The 27,124-nt window shown below is 35.2% G+C and overlaps 4 protein-coding genes and 1 long non-coding RNA gene across 6 annotated transcripts; 2 read left to right on the forward strand and 3 right to left on the reverse strand.

Annotated features, from left to right (window-relative positions):
• Window positions 1-880: 880 nt before the first annotated feature.
• On the forward strand, window positions 881-2,020 carry LOC105175963 (NDR1/HIN1-like protein 6). Its single transcript, XM_011098609.3, has one exon. It carries the CDS (start codon window positions 1,068-1,070, stop codon window positions 1,836-1,838), a length of 771 nt encoding a protein of 256 aa, XP_011096911.1. The 5' UTR covers window positions 881-1,067; the 3' UTR covers window positions 1,839-2,020.
• Window positions 2,021-2,454: 434 nt separating this feature from the next.
• On the reverse strand, window positions 2,455-6,785 carry LSM8 (Small nuclear ribonucleoprotein family protein). 2 transcript variants are annotated; one of them, XM_020698688.2, is made up of 6 exons: window positions 6,521-6,785; window positions 5,613-5,714; window positions 3,744-3,784; window positions 3,585-3,659; window positions 2,891-2,943; window positions 2,455-2,766 (listed from the first exon to the last, which is right to left on the reverse strand). In XM_020698688.2, the coding sequence occupies exons 2-6, from the start codon at window positions 5,647-5,649 to the stop codon at window positions 2,676-2,678; spliced, it is 297 nt and encodes a 98-aa protein (XP_020554347.1). In that variant the 5' UTR covers window positions 5,650-5,714; window positions 6,521-6,785; the 3' UTR covers window positions 2,455-2,675. The 2 variants fall into 2 exon arrangements, with proteins under 2 accessions (XP_020554347.1, XP_020554346.1); XM_020698687.2 differs by having other exon boundaries at window positions 6,529-6,784.
• A 3,047-nt stretch (window positions 6,786-9,832) lies between these two features.
• Window positions 9,833-15,008, reverse strand: LOC110013073 (uncharacterized). Its single transcript, XR_002288239.2, has 4 exons — window positions 14,745-15,008; window positions 13,726-13,832; window positions 10,091-10,179; window positions 9,833-10,002 (listed from the first exon to the last, which is right to left on the reverse strand). It is a non-coding gene; the product is annotated as an uncharacterized LOC110013073 (long non-coding RNA).
• A 922-nt stretch (window positions 15,009-15,930) lies between these two features.
• LOC105175965 (nodulin MtN21 /EamA-like transporter family protein) lies at window positions 15,931-21,636 on the forward strand. Its single transcript, XM_088877111.1, has 7 exons — window positions 15,931-16,690; window positions 16,792-16,839; window positions 17,011-17,133; window positions 17,747-17,896; window positions 20,573-20,741; window positions 20,844-20,904; window positions 21,126-21,636. The coding sequence occupies exons 1-7, from the start codon at window positions 16,082-16,084 to the stop codon at window positions 21,226-21,228; spliced, it is 1,263 nt and encodes a 420-aa protein (XP_088733237.1). The 5' UTR covers window positions 15,931-16,081; the 3' UTR covers window positions 21,229-21,636.
• Window positions 21,637-21,741: 105 nt separating this feature from the next.
• Window positions 21,742-24,880, reverse strand: LOC105175967 (uncharacterized protein At1g65710). The gene is made up of 2 exons (XM_011098613.3): window positions 23,574-24,880; window positions 21,742-22,926 (listed from the first exon to the last, which is right to left on the reverse strand). The coding sequence occupies exons 1-2, from the start codon at window positions 24,684-24,686 to the stop codon at window positions 21,943-21,945; spliced, it is 2,097 nt and encodes a 698-aa protein (XP_011096915.3). The 5' UTR covers window positions 24,687-24,880; the 3' UTR covers window positions 21,742-21,942.
• Between the last annotated feature and the right edge of the window lie 2,244 nt (window positions 24,881-27,124).

The following is a 27,124-nucleotide window of genomic DNA, read 5'->3' on the forward strand; positions in this document are numbered from 1 at the left end:
ATCACTTAGTCAAATATGCTTTTTTTGGTTATTTTACAATTTAGTATTACACCTTTTCTTGCATTTTACATATACTAAACATTTTCTTAAGTACACCGTAACACACATTTCATATATCTGAAAATACATAAATTCCAATATAAACATCAATTTGCAATTAAAAAAAATTAAATTAATAAAAGGGTAAACTACAACAGTCTTACCTTTATATTCGGCATAATTACAAATACCTCCTCGTTATTTGAGAAATTACAAATACTCCCATAATTTTAACATCTATTTAACGATGAGCCCATTCCGTTAACATCTGTTAAATTTCTATCCAACTTTTGTTGTAAATTGAACAAAATATCTTCTCAAATTATTATTATAATTTTATATATTTTTTTAAAATACTTTTATGGACTAATATTCTCTATGAATTCTTTTATATTTTTTCAAATATATATATTTTTTAAAAAAAATCAGCAAGTATAAAACAACGATGTTCATCTCACAGTTTATAATTTTATAATTTTTTCAAACAACGAAATGGTATTCGTAATTATACCAAATCTGAAATGTAACTATAATTTACCCTTAATAAAATAAAACCTCATGTAACCAAGATACACAACACAAGCTAAAGAAATCATAAAAAATATACACAACATTGATAATGGGCCTACATATCTTAGCCATAGTTAATGTGACTACGCGTCTATATTTGACTTTGAGAAACTTTTTTCGAACTGTTACATTTAAATTAATTACACTTTAGACTTATTAAATGCATAGATGTGAACTCCCACACTACAAAACTATGAAGAAGGTGACTTCTCACCCTCTATTTTCTTCAAAGTCAAAAAAAGGAAACTTCCAACTACAAAACTGTTACATGTATCTATGACTTTGTCTATGCATGCACTCTTACTTTTGTAGCAATCCTTCTCTTCTTCAAACTTTATATAAACCAAATGTTTTTGTCCAAACAAGAGAGACTCTTTTATCAATAGTTCTTGCGATTTTATTTTAATTCTTTTTGGGAATACGAGAATTAATATATTTGTTGTTTTGGAAGAGAAGATATGGCTGATCATCAAAGAATCCATCCGGTTCAAGACCCTGAGGTGGTGGAGCCGGTGCCGCCCCATAAGCCCACCGCTCCGTTGGTGGAACGAGGCTCGTCCCGGTCAGAGAATGGCGATCCCGAGAGACAGTATCCGCCGCCGCTCCGCCGTGGGATTCCATATGAGCCCTTGAAGCCACCAAGGAGGAGAAGTTGCTGGAAGAAGTGCTTGTGTTGGACTCTAGCTCTTGTGATTGTCCAGCTCATAATTCTTGGCATTTTGGCTGCAATTGTGTACTTTGTTTTCCAGCCCAAAATACCAAAATACTCAGTGGATGCCATGAGGATCACTCAGTTCAATCTCGGCAATGATAACAGCTTGTCTGCCACATTCAATGTCAATATCACTGCAAGAAATCCAAACAAGAAGATTGGAATTTATTATGAAGGTGGGAGCCGTTTGAGTGTGTGGTACACAGGTACAAAACTCTGTGAAGGCTCATTGCCGAAGTTCTATCAGGGCCATCGCAACACCACCCTGCTCAGCCTGACGCTGGCGGGGCAAACGCAGGATGCTGCCGGGCTGCTGCAGTCCTTGCGGGCGGAGCAGCAGACCGGAAGCATCCCGCTGAACCTCCGGGCCAGAGTTCCGGTGAGGCTGAAACTTGGGAAGTTGAAGCTGATGAAATGGAAGTTCTTGGTGAGGTGCAGACTGGTGGTTGACAGTTTAGCTGCAGATAACGTTATAAGGATCAGAGATAGCAGCTGTAAATTTAGGTTTAGGCTTTGAGTTCTACTCATTTCTCTTGCTATACATCTATCTGTTTCTCTCATACTGGATTATTTGTTTGAGGTTGGTCTCTTGATTTTTTGATGATCTTGTTCTGTTGGTCATAAATGGAGGGCTATATGTATTGTTTTGCACTCCATATATATGATGTTGTTGGCCATGGGCCCTGATGTTTTTCACTACCTCTCTCTCTCTCTCTCTCTCTCTCTCTATATATATATATATATATATATTCTTTCCTCTGACATATTCTTTTGTTTGGGGCTCATGAGAATATCATCAAAGATTGCTTCGTTCTCTCTCGTTTTCCCCTTTCCTACTATTGCCCAAGATCTATATTAATGTTTCGTGCTTATTTATCTGCAATACTATTCAATCAACTTACCCATTTAGGGTGATAAACTTAGGTCATATTAAAATTTAACTGATGTATATTTTTGCATATTTTCCCTAGAAGTCGAAACTAACCTTTGATAATATCACATAAATACTTTAATTAAGAACAAACAAGGTTATTTTAGAATAAAACTATCATAGAATGTTTAGAAAAAGCTGAAGTGCCACGCGAAAAATATCGTGCAGGAGAAGATACCTTAATCAACACGAACTCAAGACCTTTTCTCTTCGACTATTCATTCTATATTGCCGTGAGATTACTGAAGATCAATTAATACATGCGAAGGCAAGAAAAATAGAAAACACAAATATTTCATCATAGGTACAAAATGTCGAACTACTTCCTCATTTTCTTCTTTCGTGCTTTCTAGTTGTCGAAAGTTTGTTTTCGACATTGAATCTCAGTTTAGACATTACATATGCTCGAAAGACAGTTACAGATCAGTGGATAACCGGCTTCAAAGGATGAGCTCTGAGTTTCGACAAGTCCAAGCCTGCATCTAGCTCTTCATCTAATTCTCCAATAATGCTTCTATAGATGAAAAGAGAAAACCAGTTGGATTATGAAATGCATAACAAGATTAGTCTCGTGTGAAAAGGGCAACACGATTATGTAACGATATATTGGTAATTCACAATGAGGTGTAATATCATACATGTTATCGCCCCGGATGATGTAGAGGCCCAACACAAGTTGCTGTACGCCTTCCTACAGATGAGAAGAAAGATTGATCAAACCAAATAGTGCTCGAAGAATTTTTCATGGCTCTGATATTAGACTAAATGACACAAAATAACCAACTCGATAATAGAAAAGAGAACTATGAATAGTTATGCAACACTAAAGTAGATAACTCTATTGGACATATAACATCATTCTGTTCCATGGATTTCATCCATGGAACAAAATCCCATCCTACACTGGTCTATTGACACAAACACATAATAGAAATAAAACAACCATTCATCCAATGTATCTTTTTAGCATAGAAAAGCTTGTCATTACTGTTTTAAGATTTTTCTCAAATTTACTTCATGTAGGATTGCACATTTTTCCCCATTCTATTTTCTAACCTTCAATATCCAGAAGCCAAATGAATAAGACACAGTGACGATGACTATGAAAATAACAATGATAAGTACTTTAGCCACCCTCCTATCGTGCTCAATACTTCTAACATCTTTCCTTGAAAAAGCTCCATATACAGAGAAAGAAAGAAAGGAAAAACAACAAAGATAGACAACGGATGAAAAGAATGTATTCTCACGGTTATATTCCTTAAAACAAAATCAACCAATGGAATACAAATTTGCAAACAAATTCATGGTGGAAATTTGTATGAATCAGACCTTGGTGGAGTAGACCCGCTCATGAGACTCATCAAGAATTATGTTGGTAGCCTGATCGAAACCTTTGAGAACTCCCTGTATGAAGGAACGAGATTTTCAGAAAAACAGTATACCTGTACATGCAAAGTTTTCCTACTGTGTCTCAGACAGGAAGCTCACCACAATGTTTCGTCCATCATTTGTGATAATTGAAATTGTTTCTGACAATAACAAGGAAAAAGCTGTTATGGTGGAAAATTACACATGCCAAGAATATCCAAAACTTCAAATATAAGATTTACGGGCACACTATTTACAATTAACCTAATATCTGAAACAAGGAGGTCAGCTTCATCCAACCACAACAAAGGAGAAATTTTGAGCTCCCACCAAACCTAGTAGGAAGTTGTGCATCCTCCTAGCCTTTCTTAGATTCAATATAATTAGGAATAAATTTGCGACCCATCAAAAACAAGGTGCAACAAGGGCTTTGACAAATTTTCAAGAGGTATAGATGAGAATCAGATATTATACAGGGAAAAAGAAAACGAAGCTAGTAGTCCTAACCTCCACATTAACGTATATCCAGTCATTTCATCACTTGAAGTTTCAACCCATTGAGTGGTGAGGAAGCCACAGAAATATTCACTTGGACAAGGAACCAAATAGGCAAATTTGCACTTTTAGTCCCATAGGATAGGAGGTTTGACACATTTAGTCCTCTGTTTTACGAAATTTTCAAAATGGTTCAGATTTGGAAAACTCGACCCTTTAGTCCCATTCAAGTAAAGCAAAGAGCTAAATGTATCGAGTTTTCTCAATTTTAGGGCAATTTTGCAAACCCCGTAGAGTAGAGGTTAAATGTGTCGAGTTTTTCCAATTTTGGAACCATTTTAAAAATCACATAAAGCAGAGGACTAAATGTGTTGATCTCCCTATCCTATGGGACTAAATTTAGAGAAAGACTTCTAGCCTAAACGTTATATACACACTGTATTTGCAATCACGCCCAACTCACAGGCGTACAACATTATTTCTTCTCTCTTATTGCACCCTCTTTTCACCCACGAGCAATCCCCGCACCCTACCCCATCAAGCCAATTGCTCTACCTCAAAAGACATCCCCCCACCCCCTCCTGGTTACGTTATTCTTCTTGGATAATTAGTTTGAGTGTGACAAAGATACATTTGAAACTCAATTGGCTATTTTCTCAAATATTCTAACTTCAGCATGTCTCTACCCCGCGACCAATGAAGTTGTCTCTGATCCTTATATTAATGCAATCTTGGCACTTTAGAATGACTTCATGAATCTCATTGGTGTGAATATAATCACTTGTCGATGTGCTACAAAATCACAATAAAGCATCAGTGACCTAAGCACCCTCTAAAATTGCCTGCTTTCCATTTGTAGAGCAGGTAAAAGCAGTAGCTCCATAGGCCTTTTGACAAGCTACTAAAGTTTTAACAAATCGAACTCGCTTATTGGCCTTCCATTCAAAATAATTTGATTGTAGTAAAAGGAAGTTTATAATTTGTAAATGCAAACAACCATTGCTGGTAGAGAGGGGATCAGAACTTGGGGGGAGGGGCTTATCTGCTGAGGACTGGACTACAAAATGTATATATTCAGAATGCCTCGCTGATGTTCTATCTTTTTCCTTTATTTTTCAGTTATGGTTTTTTAAGAACTACCACCACAAGAGCGTCTAGAAAGCAAGGTTTTATTGCAAAATGGACACTTTGCGAGACACGCTATATTTGTCTAGTAGGTTAAAAGAACCCATATGTCATCTATCTACAGAGAGAAAGAGGGTGATGTCACCATACTCCATTCTATTATGTTCTTATATTCCTAGGTAGTAAAAGACCTATCAGCGCCACTTGTTCAGGTTTGAGACCATTCCAACTCCACAAAAGTGGCATAAGAAATACCTCCAATATCCTGTATTAATAATAGCTAGATTCTAAACCACCAAATTTCATGGAACTAAACACATGTTTCGGAGAATAAGATAGTATAATCATATTGGTCCAGAGATTGCATACGATCAACAAGAGATTCCAGCCCAGTGCCACTTGCCATCTTCTTATCCTCAATATAACAAGCAGCAACAGTCTCAAGCTAATGTGTAGGAATCTCTATGAAGTCTGTTTCAATGGAAATAAAACCATAGTCATACAGCAATCAGTAAATGTTCACAAATATCCTGAAAACACAAACATATATATGTGAAAGGAGGGAGATGTTCAACCGGGGGGGGGGGGGGAGGATATAAGAGACTAGACAAAAAAAAAATAGAACTTATACACATAATTTCCACTTTGCTTGTATTTAACTAATGGATGCTACCTAAACAGAAAGAAAGGGAAATTCTAAAATAATATGTACGTTAACATTTCTGAAAATAATCAATGGTACACCGCTCCAAATAGTACTATCCAGAGAATTTGCCAGCATCTGTTAGGCTAAAACTGTGATTAGGGTTCAATGTGGAACAAATAGTCCAACAAATTTTCATTCCCAAACTCACAAACCCTCTTGTATCAAAATGATTAGTCTTTTCCTCAATAACCTCATCAACGCATTGAATAAAAAAAATTACCAATTATTCTTCTTCTTAGCTATAATCACTCCACCTTCCATAAAATAAATTGAATTTCTTATTAATATTTCAAAATGCTTGCAACCGTCTAGGTTCTACAAAATCCATATCCATTTTCATGAGAAAGCACAACAAAAAAATAAATAAATAAATAACACTCTTCAATTTTTCAGTAGAAACACCTAGCTGCACATGCATTTCATGTTGATCAGTAAATTACTTCGCCTCAAATCTACACTACATATCCATCAACGTCAATCCACACCCAACCAGGCTTTACAAAATAATATCTAACAATATTTCCTCGCTGAACACAGTAATCAAATTTCTTCAAATGATCAACTATTGTACCCACGTACGTGAAGAACCTCGTCCAAGCACCAGTAGGAATGATATTGGAAGCTTCTAGCTCTGATTCTTCCCTTAATTCTTCCAAGATAGCACCACTTCCAGAAACCTCAAGAAGCGCAGCTGAGAGATGAGGCTGTGCGGAGGGGGAGTGCGCTGCGCCGGAGCAGGTGGCGAGGTTGGGAGGAATGCGGTGGCAAAGGGTGTAGGAGTGAGTGGTAGCCGGTAGGGTTTTACAAATGAGGCAGACGGCATCCCTGGCCCATCAGATATCAATAAATAGGAGGGGTCCATATGATTTTAAATTATTCATAATTTTAAATTTTAAATCGAAAATTTTGAATTTTCTTTAATTTAAAATTATTTAAGTAAATTTAAAAAATTTAACATTTATAAATTTAGATACATCACTCGAAATATTATTTTTTAATTTTATTGTCTGTTTTTATATTTTTATCAGTTCTCGACGTATTGTAATTATGTGTATATAATAAATAATATATAATATTTTAAAATATATTGATAATAATAAGAATTAAATAAAGTGATCTATGGATTCTATCTTCCTATTTCACGAATCTGCCGCTGAATTTATCATTGATAAGATCACCGACAAATTCACTCGATTTTAGCTCGGAACTAGAACGACAATTTTATGAAGTAGAGGTGCTCTAAATTTCTTAAAAAAGCCTTAATTTACATTATTTTTTTATTTAAAAAATCCTTATAAACAGGATATCAGTAATTCAGTACAACAATGTAGTTTTCTCAATTGGGCCCCTACTATTCGAGCAGAATTCAAAAATAAAATAAATAAGACACCAATATAATGTTTGGATTCATTTTCGAAGTGTTTTGTTGTGTTTTATAGAGATAGAGAGAGAAAAACAAAGATAAATAAGTATGTGTAAGAGATAGTATGTATGTTTGAATTTGTTTTTTGAGATAACTTAAAATAAATATTGTATGTTTAGTATTGTATTTTAGGAGACAAAAATTATTGTTCATTATCAAATCACTGTCAAATCGTCTTTTTTATATATATTTATGTATATGTATGTATATATATGTATTTATGCCAAAACAGTTAAAAACACCTAGATAAAAGGTGTTTTTGTATGATGGCAAACATTGAGTATGTTTTGACTTCCAAAAATAGCTTAAAAATGAAAAGAAATATAGTACAATTATGTTGCATATAGGGGTGGGCACCAGGTCGGGATTTTTTTTTTATTTTGAATTTTTTGGATCCATTTAATTTTTCATATGATATATTTGGTATTTGGTACACAATACAAACTTGGTTAAGTACCTGAAATCGAATATTCGATTTTTTTTTATTTTTTTATAATTTAAATGTGAAAAAAAATAGGGACTTCGAAAAAATATTTAAAAACATATTTTTCGTTTCAAAACTTTATTTTTATAAATCGTAATTTGTATGCGTAGGGTGACTTTAATTTTTAAAAATATTATATAAAAATATAAGATCAAATTATAATTCCAACTTATTAGTATTAAAAAGTAGTACAACATCACAATTAATTGAAATTAGGGATAATTATACTCCATTCACCTTAAATTTGGTGTAATTACACGTCGATTCCTTGTGTTTTGGGAAATTAAATTTGGCATTCATGAGGTTTGCTTCAATCTAATAAATAAATCCTTTCATTGTTCAAAATTCATCGAATTTGTTGATATTAACAAAAAAAATCAAAACAAAAAATCTATATTTACCCCCAATTGATTTATTACTGATTTATTGCAAGTTATATAAATATTTTCATGATCAAATTGCCCTCATACTTTTTTACGCGTTAATGCATATGAGGATGTATATCTTGGATTAATTATTTTTTATTATTAAAAAATAAATAAATTATATAATATAATTTAAATAAATTATATAATATAAATATAACGAGCCGCGATTACGAACTGCAACTCGAAAAAAAAATACTTTTTTTTTGTAAATTTGATCAAGTCGAGGTTTTGTATCCGCGACTTGATGTCGTGGATTTCATCCACGACATGGCAATTTCTGAATTGTATTATTATCATTTTTTATTTTTAATAAATTAATTAATTTTTAAAATTATATTAATTTTAAAAATATAATGAATCATACAAATGTAATAGTGTATATTTTTCTATATAATTCTTAAAAAATACAATGAACTACACTGATAATTTTGCGGCAGTGTTGGAACCCTTCGATTGAAGCCCGAGGCCAAATTCAAAATTTAGGAAAAAAAGCAAGTAATTATTGCGATATTATAAATATATAAATTATTATCTTATAAAAAAAATTAGCAATTTACCTTCATTTATATTTTAAAATACAATAATTCATGAAGCAATTTATTTTATATTCAACAAATTTATTTTATTTTTAAAAAATAACAAAACCCTTCCATTGAAACTAACGGAAGCTGGGATGCATGCCTGAAGTGCGTTTAAACTTGATTTTTTTGCGTATTTTGATATTTTTTTGGTCTTCAATTGACTAAAATATCCCTATATTGTATTTAAAATTACTACGAACAAATTGACTTTTTATTTCTTTGCATTTTTATCTCTTCTAAAAATATAAATTCTTTTATTTTTTAACATATTTATATTAATTATCAAAATACAAAAATAATAAAAAAAAGTTACATTACAAAGACTAATATAAATGATATGTACGTGAATATAAGCACTAAGCAGTTATAATAATTATAAATTATAAACTAATTTAGTTACAATAATTATTATAATTATCTAAAATATTCTTAATTAACTATATATTTAAATTAATTTAAGTATGGTAATTATTATAATTATTTTAAAATTATTCTTAATTCATTAAAAAATATATATTTAATTATTATAATTATCTAAAATCATTTTTAATTAACTAAAATAAATATAATTAAATTAATTAAAAAATTAAAAAAAATTGCGTTGTGGTCGCCCCCTACAAAAGGGTGACTACGTTGAATGGGCAGCTGCACCTTCACCCTCTTTCTTCATCCGACGTTGCCTAGATTAGATTTGGGAGCAACGATTGCGGGGGAGGAGTAGGGGTGGGCGTCGGGACGAGTTTTTTGGGTTCAGGTTATTCGGGTCAGCTACCCGACATGTCGAGTTGGGAAAAAATGAACCCGTACCCAAACTCGACTGAATCAGTTACCCGACTAATCGGGTACCCGACAGTCAGGTTCGAGTTTTGTCTGCTTCCAAAAAATGTAGAGAGGTCAATTTTTTAAAATGAAAGTCATTCACTAAAATAAATCAATGTAAGTCTAAAATGTAATTTATGGACACAAATACTTAAAGCTTTACATAAATACCCAAAGAAAAGAGTTCAATCACATCCATAAATTATCAGAGGTTTTTGTAAATCATTTCAGTAACAACAATAAAGCCAAGGCCTCCTAAATCCTAATGCCTACAGACTGAAAAAGCTCATATCACATTTTCATCCTCGAGTCATCGATCTGTCAAGCATTAAACATACAAAGTGGAAGAATTATTAGAGAAAGACAACCAAATAAAAAATGTAACATTATACAAATGAAGTTTTACCGTTCTAGTATCTTGTAAAAAATTTACAAGTAGCAGTTAGCATAATTGAATGTCAATAATTTTTGAATCAACCCCCAACTTAGTCAACTCTACAATAAAATAGAAAATAGTTAGACAAGTAGAAGATATAAGTAGTATACACAGAATTGAACAATAAGAGAAATACAAGAAAAATATAAATAAGTACATTTCTCAACTACTTCAAGTTCACTCAGTTTCTCCTCAATGCTAATTAGTTTGGAGTCTTTTCGTATTCAATCTTGAGTACAAATAAGTGCTTGTACAATTTTAGGAGACAAAATATCAAGAACACGACCACCGGTACTAAATGCGGATTCTAAGGCAACAATTGAGACCGAAACTGCCAATACATCCCAAGCCATTTTGAAAAGAATGGGAAACCTTTGGGTGTTTACTTTCCACCAATTTAGTATGTCAAATTTGTCTCTATGCATTTCAACATCCTTACCAAAATATTTCTCTAATTCTGATTTCACGCTATCCCCTTTCCTACCTAATTTGTACATACTGAACTCTTGTTCTATGGTAAACGTATGAGTCACCTCATAGTTAGTATATTGCATAGATGTCCCTACTGAAGAGGAAGATGATGAAGAAATACGACGAAATGATGATCCTGGGCTTCCTGGCGTTTGAAGAGTATGGCCGTATCTCAACTTATAATCATTAAATAATTCATGAAGTCCATCTCTCACTTGTTCTTTCATCACATCACTTTTTCCGGTACCACCATACAATTTATCAAAACTAAATTCAATGAACTTCAATTTATGACGTGGATCAAGGATCACGGCATAATATAAAATCCTATTCATCTTTTTAATTGATCCCCAATATTTGTCATACTTCTCCTTCATCTTTCTTGCCATCTCATTTAATTCAATATCATTACTACTTAACCAATGTCTGAGAAGCAAGTGAACTTCACATATTTCATGAAATACAAGATTAAATGTGACATACAAGGCACCAAAATCGTGCAAAGTGAGACTGTAAAAATGCCTTAAAAATTTCTCCAATACCTTTGCCCTCTCCCAATCATAATCAGTCGGAATCCCATCAAATAGTTATCTTGAAAGATCAATCTTATAGGCAAAATCCACATCTTCATAAGCATCACATGCAATCTTAAGGCTTATAGCCGTCTCCAACATCAAGTAGGTGGAGTTCTATCTAGTAGATACATCAAGAGAACAATTTTTTCGTTTCCAATTTTTCAAATTCAACACACTCTTGAAATTTTTAGTACCTAGCTGGAGAATTCCTAATATACCTGATGGCCCCTCTAATACGGGAAATAGTTTCATGCTCACCCTTTAAACCATCCTGCACAACAAGATTAACTATATGTGCCATAATCTCATGTACACATATCTCCCACCTAAGATGTTTTGCCACCAATTTTCAAACTTCTTTTTCAAGTAAACGATAGCCCCATCATTCGAAAATGTATTATCAATAGTGATAGAGAAAACCTTGTCAATACCCCAATCAAACAAGCATTTTTCAACACCTTTACCTATTTCTTCACTTTTATGCCCCATATTTAGACAAAAGTTTAAAATTCTTTTGTGCAAGTTCCAATCATCATCAATACAATGAGCAGTCAGACACATATAATTGACTTTTTGAATAGATGTCCAAGTGTCTGTAGTGATGCAAACCCATTGAGCATGATCTTTAATAAACGACTTCAATCTTGCTCTTTCACTCACATATATATTGAAAAAATCTTTTGTTATTGTTCTTCTTGATGGAATGACAAACATCGGGCATGCAACAGACAAAAAATGCCTAAAACCAAGATGTTCGACTAACTTAAATGGAAGTTCATCCAGAACCAACATGTGACACAAAGCTTCTCTAGTTTTGTCTTGCTCAAATCTCCAATTAACAAGAGGGGCGCCTCTATCACCCATGCGAGTTGGTTTGAAAGACAATCTATTTTGATTTCTGGTGATTTCTTGGGGTTTTTTCTCGCAAGATTCATAATGATTCTTCAAAGGTCTAGTTTCATATGCTTTTGGATCGGCTTTGATCTCTCTACTATAATATTTGCACCTAGCCTTTTGGACGTTATCATTTTCACAATGAAATTTAACGAAATGATTCCAATACAGTGATCTAGAAGCCACTACGCTCTTTTTCCTTTTTTGTAGAATCACCTTCCTCCTCATCCTCTCCCTCCAACTCCTTATCAATATTATCATCAAAATAATGCTCAACATTCTCAAGTAGGGCTGTCAATGAGTCGAGCTCGAGCTCGAGCTCGACTCTGGAACTTCGAGCTCGAGCTCGAGCTCGCCAATGAATTCTCGAACTCGAGCTCGGTTTCTCGAGCTCGAGCCGAGCTCGAGCAGATTTCAGCTCGACGACTTTTTGTATTATTATTATTATTATTATTATTATTATTATTATTATTATTATTCTAATTATTATTATTATTATTATTATTATTCTAATTATTATTATTATTATTATTATTATTATTACTACTACTACTACTACTAGTAACTACTTTTATTATTATTATTATTATTATTATTATTACTACTACTACTATTATTATTATTATTATTTTAAATCATAAGATCGTATCATAAAATTTTTACATAGATATAATTGAAATTAATATATGTTCACAATCTGCAAAATTTATATATTTATAAATGTTAATATGACATTGATGTAACTATCATGTTACATTATTGAACAAAATAGGTTAATCGAATCATCAAAATTCAGATCAGACCGTTAGATATGATAAAACTTACAAAAAAATACGTTTGGTAAAGTTTTAGACTTATTGGATATACGGATGTCGAGATATCGTACTCGAAACATAAGAGTAATCATTCAATACGGTGTATCGTTCAATCAGGCCATGTGATTTTAAATCATACCGTCTGATATAATCTAATGTGCACAATCTTGTATATGTTTAAATTTCGTATGAATCAGGTGCCCAGATTTTAAAATATCGTAATTATTGATTAAACTTTTTAATCTCATTATTTATATAATAAAATAATAATTAAAATTTTTCAACCATCATCATCATCATCATTATTATTATTATTATTATTATAATTTTTAGATAAGATTAATTCATAGGAATTACTAAATTTTGACATAAATTTATAAAAAATAAAAAATTATAAGTGAATTACTTGTCAATTTAAAAGATATTAACGTAATACAAATATATATTAAAATAAAACATAAAGACTAAAGTTCTATATATCATATTAAATAATAATTTTAATTATAAAAGATATTATAATTTACTAAGTTGTTAATTAAATTTATTTTTGTATAAAGATTAAATGTATAAATAAAAGTACCATAATTTATTATTATCCAAAATAAAATGTATGATCTTAATTAATAATTATAATATATGGTCAATTTATATTATAAAATTGATCAAATATAAAATATAAAACTAAATATATAAAAAATTCAAAAAAAAATAAAAAATATAAGAAACCCAACTCGAGCTCGAGCTCGAATTTTTCGAGCTCGAGTCGAGCTCAAAGTCGAGCCGGCTAGCCGAGCTCGCGAGCCGGCTCGACTCGCCTGCCACCCTTATTCTCAAGATGATCACCACTAACCTGATTTTTCAATCCATCTATATTTATGGTTTGGGCATTTGGTGACGAGTGACTTTCAATTCCATCTATATTTATGAACGATATATTGAGAAGCCAATGTTTCCAATCTGCAAAGTATAAGAACAAAAAAAGTATGTTAAGAGTTGCTTCTCTCATAACCTTGCAATGAACAAATAGAGAAATAATAGCATGTAAAATCAGAGTTTTGAGAAATATGCTAAAATTAATAAAATTAACTAGTTGCTTCTCTAACATTTTCAATATATGAGAAGATTGTTGGTTTAAAGCATGATCAACATATGAATGACAAAACATTTGATAAAGCATGCCAAGGCCATGAAGTTGATATGATTGAAATTGATAATGAGACTGATGAAAATGATAGTGATGAAGTTGATGCAAATGATTCCACGTTCAGTGATGAATTTCAACCCTTTGCTCACATGCCCTTTGAATAGCAACCCTTTGGAAGAGGCCTTCATGGTTTCAGAATCTTGAGAGCGGCATCAGAGCAGCTTCCGGTGACCAAGTCGTGGTTTTTTCATGCAATAAAGGAGATATTATGCCTAATCCTAAAAGCGGTAATTGCTTGAAGAAATTAAGTTTTACCTAAGAATTTATGAATACCTAATGAGGTATCAAGATAAATTATGAGTAGAATGTGTTCATTTTGATGCTTATTAAACTTCCCTCAGCTTACATCTTGGCTTCAAGCAACACAAATAGCTAGGCACAACGAAAACTTTGCACTCTTCACACAACAGATCCCCTCTGAATCAAGATACAATTAACACAATTATCCAACAACTCACAAGGGAATAGACCAAACCCACAAAGAGATAGAAACTTTTCTTCTTTGCTTCTTAAACATTTCAACAAACACTTAGCATGCATAGAAACTTAGCTTCAAAATCAAAATATAAAACAAACCCACCAACTAACCAAAAATCTAATTTCAACAAAATACATCAGTATTACATGATTACATCAACAAAACACTCCACTCGTTGAAAAATTACCTAGCACAATGCTGAAACTTAGCGAGCGCGGACTGTCGCTGGTGAGTGGCGTGGCTGCAGTGTCTGGTTGGCGACAGCAGCAACGACAATAGCAAGAACAACGTCAACAGCAAGGGCCAAGGAAGCAAGAACAACAGCAGCAGGAACTAGGAAGGGCCAAGGAAGAAACACTGAATGTAATTTTTTTCTGACTTGTGTTACCACTTACCCGTTCCCTCTTTTTGCCCTTCTCCCGATCGGATTTTTCGGGGGAGACATCAAACCCAAACCCGAACCCGATTGGAAATAGTCGGGTTCGGGTTAAACCGAAATTGTAAAAAATCCCACAAAACCCGGTCTGATTTGTTTTTACCCTAATGGATGGGTCGGATCGATTAACCCGACTCGTTCGTCCACCTCTAGAGAGGAGGGAGGCGGCAAGGTGGGTGATACACATTAGTAAAAAAATGTATAAAATTATAAGGGCAAAAGAGTAATTGGATATATAGGAGGCACACCATAAGTACATAAAACCTATCACACCATATAATTTCCAACACCCCTATAAATACCAAAATACTAATTTTTTAAAGGAAGGTTACCATTCATTGACAAGACCCCTCATTCTTGAGAAGAACACATTTTGCGGAAATTATATTTCACCTGGTGTAAAATTCCGTCGTGGTAAAATCCCGACTTATTCCCTAGCAAAAAAACCTCGACCACATCAGTAGGGTAGCGGTGATTGGGAAGGGGTAGGCAACAAGGGTAGGGGTAGTTATGTTTGGTTTTTTTGTTTTTTTTATATATATAATAATATTATTATTTTTAATTATTGAATTTATATTTCTTATTTTTTTAAAATCTAACAGTCGACATTAATAGATTATATTTAATGATTATTATTTAATTAAAAAAAATTCAACAATAATTAAAATAAAAAATAATATATATTAAGTAATGGTATAACAATTATTTTATAAAAAATTAACACCGTTTGTTAGATTTAGCGGAGAGAGCGATTGAGCTATTTTTAAGAAAATAAGAGAAATTTTTTGCCTATTTTTAAAATAAAGGAAGATTTTTAACGGACTTTTTAAAATATAAGGGAGTTTTATGGGCAAATAAAGCTATTTTGAGGGTGCAAAATGCAAATTAATCTAATTAATATATCCCTGCTGCAAATGATATGACGACGGATGTCTGTTTCTGTAGATTCAGCAGGCGTGGGCATTTCACCACCACAGGGTTCTTGATTCCAATTATTATGGCTATAATAATAGTTTAGATTATGCAGTAAATTAAAGGATGTAAAGGATTCTTGATTTTCGTTGAAGTTCAGTATAATATCAGGAAAGATGCCGTGGAGTTGCTGCTGTTGCTCTTCCACCCCCGCCACCACTTCTGCGGTTGGAGTTCCCGCCATTAACGCTTCCGCAAGAGCTCGTAATGGGTTGTCCATTACTCCCAGAAAGCAGAATGTGTCCTCGCAATTGCTGTGGAGAGGGAACCGTAAAATTGGAGTTGTTTTGACCGACTTCAGAGCGAGGAGCAAGTCTACGGAATCGGAGCTTCGAACTGAGCCTTCGACTTCTGATGAGATTGATTGTATAGGCACTGGGCTGGACGTTGAGTGCGTGGTCACACCTGCTGATAAGTTGTCGGAAAACCCTAAACAGGCAGGCGACGGATCAGTAGCAACGACGTCGGATTTGTTTGAATTGGCCGGGGCAGCGTTGGAATGGGGGCTTCTGATATCGCCCTTCTTCTTTTGGGGCACGGCCATGGTGGCAATGAAGGAAGTTCTGCCAAAAACTGGGCCCTTCTTTGTGTCGGCATTTCGTCTGATTCCGGCCGGGTTCTTGTTGGTCGGCTTCGCGGCTTCCAGAGGCAGGGCTTTTCCTTCCGGACTGAATGCTTGGTTGTCTATCTCGGCATTTGCCCTCATTGATGCGTCCTGTTTTCAGGTCCCTCTTTAGGATGATGTGTACTTGGTTTCTTGCATTGTATCAATGACGACAGTGTAATGCGTTCTTGATTTCTTGATCATTTGACTGATGGTTAGCAGGGCTTTCTTGCTGAAGGACTGGAGAGGACATCAGCTGGTTTAGGCAGTGTATGTTAGCTAAACTTTTGCTTCCTAGCCTTTTCTGATTATTGTTATTATTATTGTGGTTTGTAGTATAATCTGACTGATCGACTAGGATTTTCATGCTGGTGGATTTATCTTCAAAGGGAGACCACCGTTCAGCTAAAGTTTGACTAGATTTTGAACAAAATGTTGCAGGTTATAATTGATTCTCAACCTCTGACTGTGGCTATTCTGGCATCCTTATTCTTTGGAGAGTCGATAGGATACATAGGGGCTGCTGGACTTGTACTTGGAGTCTTAGGACTTTTACTTCTTGAGGTAATAATGTTGAAAGGTTTGCGGATCCAGTTTTTCTTATTCTTCTGTAGTTAATTACACTCTCTGTGATTCTAGTCCTACTTCACGAGGATTTACTTTTTGTTACTTAGAGCTCCAATAGTATCCAGGTGAATTCATCCATACACACTAATTTTTTGTCATGTGTGCACAAGATAAGTTTCCGATCCCATTATGCACAAAAAGTTCAATTTATGGCTTTCATAAGTTCTACCTTCGGTTATGAATCAGATCATGATGTCCATCAATTATATTTGACATTATCTGCTGCAAAGAAGAAAAAGTCGTTATATTCATCGCTTAGTATGATATATATCTGATATAGGTCTTTTCAGTTGTTCATATCTTAATTTTTTTCAATTTTTTTCACAATTCTTCAAATAAGCATTTCTCATGAACTATAATTCAATTGTTTAGAGAGTTACGTTGACTGACTCTCAGATCACAGATCACAACCTGTTCATAGATTTGCATGCCAAAATTGAACTCCTCCAATCCAGTGACAAAAGCTCCTCTCTTTTCTTTCTTTTCTAAAATGATGCAAAGTCACAATTGCAGATGGTCTGATTTAGAAATACTGCCTATAATCCTTCAGGTACCTGCTCTTACTTTTGATGCCAACAACTTTTCTTTGTGGGGAAGTGGAGAGTGGTGGATGCTTCTTGCTGCCCAAAGTATGGCCGTTGGTACTGTCATGGTCCGCTGGGTCTCCAAATACTCTGATCCTGTTATGGCTACTGGTTGGGTAAGATGTACTATTTTATGTGTGTCAACATCAGATTTTCCCTTTCATAAGAATCAATAGATTTGTGATTTTGCATTTGGTTACTCTTACTCTTGGAAAGTCCATAAAGACCATTCTCTATATTACCAACAAAGAAAGTATAAGTGCCCAGCCGTATCCTTACTGTGGGTGAGATGTATGGGAGCACCCCCTCCACTCCTATTGCTTGCTGATACTTAATGCCAGTAGAACACCTTGGGGTAGACGTGGTTCTTCACTGTTGTTCATGTTGTGTGGGCTTCTCTGAAGTATTATCATATGGAAGTTGTATGTTGCTGAAGAAACTTATGTGACAGCAGATCATAGAATGTCCAACCCAAACATGGTACAGCATGGCTTCATGGAAAAAAAATTGCATTCTTATTCTGGTTCTTGTGAAACTTAAAGGGAAGTAACTCTGTTCTCCTTACCTCATATCCTCCCAGTCATTAGGAGAGTCCACCTTATTTAGGTAAAACATAGAGAAACTAATATGTGGGCCCCAAGAACCATTCCATGCTCTTTGAATAGTTTGGTAAGCTTGTGTAATACTTAGGAAAGTCATTTATTCCATCTTTAATGGTCCATATGCTGCTTCTTTGGCTGGAAGACCAACTGGAGCCTTATTGGTATTCTAAGTTCTTGAAGAACACAGAGTGTTTCAATCTGTACTATGTTGAACCCAAGAAACCATACATCCACAATCTAGTTGTTTGATGGGACCGATGTTTATAATTCAGCTATTTTTACTCATTCACACCCAGAAAGAACCATAGTAGCCGAACTACTTTTACCTGTAGTATTTTATATATAAAATCCAGACCCAAATAAAAGGCAATGATTTCTTAAATTTTGCTTGGTTGACTTAATAGTTAAGTTTCGGAGTAGTTCAACCGCATCCCCAATGCTTTATGGTCTATCGTATTTATTTCCTAGTTTCCTTCAGTATTCTACTTACTTTTCAGTATTATTCATTTGATTCTTTTCCAAGTTTGTTGACTACTAAAGTTCAGGAATAGTAATAAGATGGATAGGAGGGAGTATTAGTTTAACTGGTGTCGGTTGAATTGGTATGAAATTTGATTAATATGACCTCAAATACTTGCATTAAGCACACAAGAAAACCACATCTTGCTCGTAACTAAGTTGAACTATAATAAACTTTTGCTACTGATTAAACTCCAGTTTCAGTGCTGAATAGTAAAAACCGAAGATTTGCTATACTACAAAATTTTCCAAATAACTGCTAATATTATATGCCATGTTAACCCTACTTGGCCAAAATGGGTGTTGAAGATGGTTGGATGTGATACATGAACTTCAACTAACTACCAGACAACTTGTACTGGGATATGTTTGCAAATGTCTGGAATTAAGTTCAGACAACTCAAAACATTTACATTTTTAATATTTTAGGTTATATTGACATAAAAGTTTCAAGTTGGTTTACTCTGTGTTCATGGTATGTATAAAGCGGTCAAAATAACTGCTATTAACTTCTTGACATTTGAGTAAGTTAGGGCTGTTAGAGATGAAATTGAAACCTTCCAGCTGCAAAGTTCAATTTTCGGGTTGGCATCTTGTTGCTGGTGGGCAGCACTGTTTGGACAGATACTTAATTGCTTGGCTGGACCAATACTGGGCCAGGGAAAGGTTTCAGGCCTCAAATTGGGTGTTTGAATGCTAAAAAAATCAGGTGAAACATGTCAACAGTAGCGGCCAAAAACAAGGGAGAGAAAGGAAGGGAGATAAGAGATATGTCTGCTTTTTTATTGATTGCCCCGTTTTAGAGTTCTGGTCTTCAACATAGTTTCCGAGTGTCATGACACCTTAAGTGAATGTGGATGCCAAATTAATTGAATACCTGATTGTGAGAATTCAAGAAGCAAGTAAGAACAGGGAGTGTGTGCTGAGAGAGACCCTTCGCCTTGGGTGGGGGGTGGGGGAGAAACTTGCTAACCAAGATGAAGTTCTTTGGCTATGTTTGTCGTCAAATTAATTAGACTTGTATGACCAGCCATACACGTTGAATTTGGAATTCGCTGTTGGGTAAGTGGCACTATCCCACCTCCACTCTTCAGTAACTTAAGAGTACTTCATCTTCTCACTTCAGTCATACAGCAGTTTGCCTCCAATGGCATTCTCATGCCAAATTTTTGCCAGAAAGCCCTTCATCAGCTGCCATTGTTGGGACTCTGGATTTCAGTCACTATATAACCATATAAACACTGCATCTGTTCTTGTCTTTCCCCAACCACTTATCCCGTTTTTTACATTGTGATTGATATTACAGAACCTTTTGCTTAGCTTTTGAGCTTGAAGAGGGGAATGATGAGAGGCGACAGCTGATGAAGATTTTCATGGTAAAAAATTTGGCCTGAAAATGCCATTGACCGTTAATTAGTGTAATGAATGCAATTTGACGTAGTAAAGTGCTTTTCAGTTACTTTTGAGGGGTGATATGCTATAATGTTAAATTAGTGTGATTCATCCTTATATGTTCTTCCATAGTTCCTAACCCTTGGAATAGGAGTTGATAAGATTCTTTTGATTCACTCTGATTGGTAAATTATAGAAACATTAATATGTACGAGACTATCAAATTGTTAAATGTGATGCATTGTGCTCATTTGTTAGCTAAAGTGAATCTTGTTGCAGCACCTGGTTATTGGTGGTCTCCCCCTTATGGCAATCTCTATTCTTAATCATGATCCTGGTCTCTTAAGTTTTGACAAGCTTACAACAAGTGATGTTTTGGCTCTTCTTTATACATCCATTTTTGGGAGTGCCATCAGTTATGGTGTCTTCTTCTACAATGCTACAAGAGGTAAGTTTTTTATCTTTCCCTAGATTTTGGCTATTATGCTAAAAGAATTGCATAACATGTCAACGACTATGGACTTGACAGACTGCTATAAATGCATTTTAGGTAGCTTGACAAAGCTCAGTTCCCTGACCTTTCTGACTCCAATGTTTGCATCAGTGTTTGGGTAAGAAATCTTACCAGAACCAAAGATTTTGGTTTCATTAAATATAATCTTCAATATTTGTATGCAAAAATAGTAGCAACAATTTCCAATCATTGATTAGTGAAAAATTACTACCCTCTTTCAGTCTCCTCGCTCTGATAGATGTCTCTTTGTATGAATGTGTTCTAAGCATCAAGATAAACTGGCCCGTCGCTAATTTGTCGAAGCTGTTTCAACTGCAGTTTCATTTATCTTGGTGAGACCTTCACCCCATTACAACTGGTTGGAGCAGTCGTAACCGTCGCTGCCATCTATATGGTTAACTACAAAGATGAGGCAATATGAAAGGCAATTCATATATGGTTCTTGTAAGTCGCCAAACAACCTGATGTTGGCTGGAGTCGAGCGGCCAGTTTCACTTCTGGTCAATTGTTATTCTTAAAAAAGTCCAGTGTGGTTGATCCCAGGAAAGTACATACTAAAGGAGGCTCAAACGCAAATTATTTTCCATTTGGAGCTTGTTTATTATCAGTTCAGATCAAGACTCGCACGTTGAGAGCAGATCAATGCTGCAGAATCTGGAACATTACCAACATTGATATACCACTTTTTCTTTAGGAAAAAGGTCCAGGGAGTCGAGATAGCTGGTACGTTTAACTTTACGATATTTTCAACAATGTTGAAAAGAAATTTCTGTACAGAATGCAATAATGTAAGAAATGTTGTTATCTCTTTTATTCTTGGGACACAGTATATGGTGGTTTTTTGTATTTATTTAATCCGACAGGAGCACTGATCATTAAAAAAGCATCATTAAAATGATTGTTTGAATTGTAGGATTGCAGTAAGCATTACAAGTTAGTAGCCAAAGATAAATTTCTACAATGTAAAATAAAATACAAGCTGTTTAATCAACTGAAGTTTTCCAGTTAACAAGAAAAGAACTGGTAATAACAGAAGCAACTAATGTAGTGAACCACTGAACAACTAATATAGAGAGGTTGCAAGTTTGCAACCAACATTCAATAAGCAAAACCCGAACATTTCAAACCTACATATTTAGGTTGCAGCAGCAGGTGCCGCATGAGGACCGCGGGTTCCAATTTTGCCTCGCCCAATACCATTCTGTTGATGATCAGAATCCCTCTTCTTTGTAGCACTCATTCTTTTTCCACTTTCATCGAAACCTCGGCCTGGTTCAGATACAGCATGTCTCTGGAATCCAACTGGGCTAACATCATTCTGTCTGCTGGCCGACCGTGAAGAAGACGACATCCACCGGTCAGTCGACTCAGCGGAATTAGGTTCCCAGCAAGAAGAAGACACCCACTGCTGCTGACTGCCAACAAAACTGTTGCTGCCTGAAGATTCTTCCTCTTCCAAGTCGTCACCTCCTGATGTACCTCTTCTCACCGTCACATATTTATGAAAACTTGGCTCCATCAGATCATCAGTAGCAATAATCTCAGACTCCAAAATGGGGTCTTTGATCTCTGGCTTCGTCTTCCCGACAAGATTAGCCCCTGAAGAGGACTTGTTCTCATTACTCTTATTCATTTGCTCAGTGACGGGATTCCTTCGTCGGTCCTCAGAAAAAACACTGGACAAGTTGGAGCTGGTGCTCGAGTTGAGGTCGGCAACTGCTTCCAGGATAGAGCAAGCTTTGGTCACACATGGTGGGAGAGAAAAGGCAGGAGGAGGGTTGTTTTTTTGGTGGAAATTCTGGATGTCTTCCAGCAATAGTGCAGTATATGATGACGTGTTAGGATTTGATAGTGTTTCGGGGTTGATGTCCAGATCTCGGGAGAGACGGGATGATCTGCTTCTTGCAACTGCATGGGGTTTCGGGTTTTCAGGCCCTGAAGAAATCACATTCAATGCAACATGACCTGCAATTCCTCCATATAGTGCCTTCATCTCTTCTCCCATCAGCTGTTGCTCCTGGTTCTTGCAATTCACATTTGCTAGGCTGCTGCTGCTGTTGATTCTGTTTTCAGCCCCTTGAACTGTTTTGTTTTCAGAATTTGGCTTCTGAACAGGAGCCTGCCAGAGTTGTTAAGCACATTAGTCTCATGATAGAATTTTGAAAACATATGTGTAGCACAACTGAACCATACATTGAATTAAAAAGCGTTGGAAGTTGTTTAATTCTGAGAACTATCTCATCATCTTCAAGCAATATATATGCACCCAAGAAAGCATAATGAAAGAGTACGATAAAAATTGCAAAATTGCATGTTTTCCAATGATGAAACATTTCTGCTATGCAATACTCACAACTCACAAGAATGGAGGAATTCATCTCATTTCTTGCACCAAATGTCTGAACCAATTACACACATCCCGCGATTCAATCTCGTTGACTACTGCATTTTCCAGATGCTTACTATGAGCAGCATCAACCTCAAGACTAACACCACAAGACCTTAGTAGAAAACCACAAGCTCTATTAATGCTAAAATACTACTTACAGCTGCAGGCAATTCTTTTAACAGGCACCAGTTCAAAGAATTTACAGGTCTAATACAAGAAAGCAAATCCTGAAGTACACAAACTTCACGACTGCATCCAAGAATCTGTTTTCTTCTGTTGTACCAACTCTTACAAAGACAATCCACCATAACCAAAGGCAAACACATAAACCAGGAGACAACATAGATAACTATTTAGGATCAAGAATGTAGATATACCTGTGAGATAACATTGTTGTCAATCTCACCAAGAGGGTTCCTTCTGTAAGGAGAACTCTCAGCTTTCCTGGAATTGCTTCGACTAAGGGAGATAGGCTGCTGCTGGTTTTGGCTCATATTCACATTTTGATTCTCATTTGAAGCTCTTGCTCTAGCAGGCGACCGAGCACGAGGCGATGCTCCGGTCCTTGTTCCTACCGCCCCATCCCCCCCTACATTTCTTTTCACTTGGATCCTTTTAACACCAGCCACGCCATTACCCTCACCACCACCACCACCGCTGCTGCTACCACAATTAGTACTCTTATCCATTGCTAGGGACGTAACTGTGGCTGGCACTGAGACCATCTTCCCCGGCCTGGAATTAGCATTGGCAGCAGCAGAAGAAGAGTTAGAATTAGCCCCACTGCAAGTAGTGGTAATTGGAGATTCAGATCTTCTGCCAGGAGATCTGCTCACTCTCCTCCCACCACCGCTGCTGCCTCTTTCTCTGCTTCCAGACCGCTGCTGCCCCGCCTGGTCTTTCTCCCTTTCCCTACTCGGAGTCCTCCGCCGCCCCTGAGACTGGCGGTGGCGCTCCCGGCGGCGGTTCTCTCTCTCCCTAGCCACCGCTTCGTCGTCTCCATCAGCATTGTTCCCATCAGACTTCCCATTTTCGTTGTCAAAATCATAACTTCTCTTTGACCCAGAGTACTTTTTCTCCGACGAGAGTGCAGCCTTCCCGGTGGAGGAGCTCCGGCTGAGCCTACCACATTGTATCAAAATGGCGTCCACCTCTTCTTTCGTACAGCTCGAAGTCCTTACCGGAGCTCCTCCCCCGACGATAACGCCATTAACATTTCCATGACCACCATTACCAGAAGCCGCATTCTTACCCTTCTCGACGATATCTCCGGCGTTCTTGGCCTCACCCTTCTCCTCATCACACCTCTGCCTCTCGATTTCATGGCTTTTCCGGTGTTTGATGATGAAAATCTCTTTCTTGACAACATTTTCTTCTTCTGCCTTCTTTTTCTCCATCTGGGCATCAGATTTGAGCTTTCCTGGTGGGTTCGGAAGTGCAACCGGAGAAGAAGCAGCACAAGCACTCTTCTTGCTCAAACAACTGCCCATAGTTTCACCTCAGAATGAAGGCAGAAAAATGGAGAAAAACAAGAAATTAAATCGGGGAAACAGTTCAAAAAAAAAAAAAACAAGAAGGGAAGAGAGGAGAAAAGATAAGGAGGCAAAGGTGAAAAGGTGTACACAGTGTTCAAGAAATCAACTCGAATCCATTAATAAAAATGGTAACTTTATGTGGGGGTCAAGTGGGAGAGAGAAGCAAGAAAGAGACAGCAAATTCAAATTTTGACAGAGCGGGCAATCAATATAGCCGTTAAGATTGAAGGGCCTTTTTGTTTTCTGTCTCTCTCTTTTTTCTTTTTCTTTTTTGAGATTTTTTGGAGAAAAAAACATTGATGTCAGAGTACCTACTGCTGTTTGGGCACAATTAAAAATGTTGATGTTCAAGAAAAGGGGAAAAATGGAATCTTGATCTGTATTTGAATTTGGAATAACGGTCAGATTAATGGGACTTTCAAATTTTGAGGTTAATCCGAATTCAGGTTTTCTGGGACATAGAAATTAGGGATTCAAAACTGGGTTCAAGGATTATTTTGACCACTGTTTAGTAATCTGTAATTAAATTTGCAAAATTGCTTTGTTTGGTTTCATTTTTGTTGATTTTCGGGACAACACAAAACACATTCAATATTCTCTACTTTTTTTTACACTTTATCCGTATATTTTATTTTTTATCTTTTTATGTATAATATATATATACGCACTTACATATATAAATATAATATAAAAAAGACATAATTTGATAATGAAAAATGATTTTTATCTCCAAAAAATACAATATTAAACATATTACGTTTATATATATACATATTTATATATAAAAATATATACACAAGAGATATGATTTGACAATAAATAGTGATTTTTGTCTCTTAAATCCCAATATTAAACCTACACCACTTATTTTAAAATATTTTAAATTACCTACTATTAAGATATTTTATGAAATGCTCTTAACAATTATATAATTTCATTGCATTGTTTGTGAGTTTTGTTGATTTTAGTTCTCAATTTTTTCTCTTGACTTTTGTTTGTTTCTGTATCATTAAATCTCAACTCAAGTAGCAATTACACACGCCAATTATTATTTCTTTTTAATTTTATAATTATAAAATGAGATTTTTATTTTTATTTTAACATCGTTAGATCTCATCCTATGTAAATGAATAGTTTAGCTCTTGCCATCATTATTTAAAATTATATTATATGTTTAAAATATAAATTTAGATATATTTGAATTATAGATAGTGATTTATATATAAATATGTATGTATTATATTTAATATATTTATATATACATAGAAATAATAAACTGGCACAGGTTGTTGCTGCGCCGGCGAGGGTGTGCAGAGGGGGAGTGGGGCGCGGATAGGGAGGAGGCGGAGGCGGACACGCAGAGGAGGAGGCGGGGGCGGCGGCCAGAGGAGCAGGCAGAGGTGAAAGTGGTGTGCAGAGGAGGGACAATCGCGGAGGAGGAGGAGGGGTGTGTGGGCTAGGCGGGCGGGGAGGAGGCTTGAGGGGCCGCTGGTGAGGAGGCATCGATGTGGTGGTGGTGGTGATGGTGGGTGGGGTTTGGGAAGGAGACAAATTCCTTAAAAATATATTTTTAGTATATGATCTACATTAATAAAAAATATTAAATTGTAAGGGTAAATAAGTAATTTAATATGTATGAGGCATACACTAAACATATATAACCCACCACAGCATATAATTTCTAACACTACTATAAATACCAAAATATTAATTTTTTATGCAAGTTACTATTCATTGATTGAGAATTTATTTTTCTTGAAAACAACACCCCTTTCGAAAATTGCAATTCACTTGGTGCGCAATTGTGTCGAGATAAAATATTTTATCCCTTAGTAGAAAAACTTCAACCACATCAGTATATTTAAATATTTTATTCATATTTAATAAATAAAATATGATAAATATTTTTATATTAAATTTGGACCATTCATTTAAATTAAGTAAAATCTGGACCATTGAATTCTACATGAAATCTAGACTCTCGGTCCATATTTGAAGAAATCTGATCGTTGATTTGTTTTTCACAACTTTTCACCTTTAGTTGTATATCAAATAAGATCTAACGGTTCATAAATTAAGATATAAAATTAATTTATTGTTAAAAATTAAGCCCAAATTCCATGAAGGGCGCATGTGAATCACAACCGATCCAAAGGGATGTTTTGCTACATTTTTAAGATCACAAGGGATTTTTTTTTATATTTTATCTTTTACATGGGGATATTTGGAACATTTTAAAAAACACAGGGGTATAATTCATTTTACCCTTAATTTAACTGCACAGATGTTTATATTTTGCAAAATTAAATCCTTGGGTTTTGACCTTATATTTTATTTTTGAAAAATCTCCAAAACAAGATAAAACACATCCAATATTAGTCTATTTTTTTTCA

This window comes from Sesamum indicum, linkage group LG13 (genome assembly GCF_026168435.1).
Source record: "Sesamum indicum cultivar Baizhima isolate 11 linkage group LG13, ASM2616843v1, whole genome shotgun sequence".
NCBI lineage: Eukaryota > Viridiplantae > Streptophyta > Magnoliopsida > Lamiales > Pedaliaceae > Sesamum > Sesamum indicum.

Coding starts and splice junctions, on each gene's coding strand:
- LSM8 (XM_020698688.2), bottom strand. CDS start 5,649: ATGGCAAGTGGCACTGGGCTGGAATCTCTTGTTGATC. Junction 3,785..5,612: donor GCTGGAATCTCTTGTTGATC/GTATGCAATCTC, acceptor TGTTATTGTCAG/AAACAATTTCAATTATCACA. Junction 3,660..3,743: donor ATGATGGACGAAACATTGTG/GTGAGCTTCCTG, acceptor TCCTTCATACAG/GGAGTTCTCAAAGGTTTCGA.
- LOC105175967 (XM_011098613.3), bottom strand. CDS start 24,686: ATGGGCAGTTGTTTGAGCAAGAAGAGTGCTTGTGCTGCTTCTTCTCCG. Junction 22,927..23,573: donor ACAACAATGTTATCTCACAG/GTATATCTACAT, acceptor CAACTCTGGCAG/GCTCCTGTTCAGAAGCCAAA.
- LOC105175963 (XM_011098609.3), top strand. CDS start 1,068: ATGGCTGATCATCAAAGAATCCATCCGGTTCAAGACCCTGAGGTGGTG.
- LOC105175965 (XM_088877111.1), top strand. CDS start 16,082: ATGCCGTGGAGTTGCTGCTGTTGCTCTTCCACCCCCGCCACCACTTCT. Junction 16,691..16,791: donor TTGATGCGTCCTGTTTTCAG/GTCCCTCTTTAG, acceptor GATGGTTAGCAG/GGCTTTCTTGCTGAAGGACT. Junction 17,134..17,746: donor TAGGACTTTTACTTCTTGAG/GTAATAATGTTG, acceptor ATAATCCTTCAG/GTACCTGCTCTTACTTTTGA.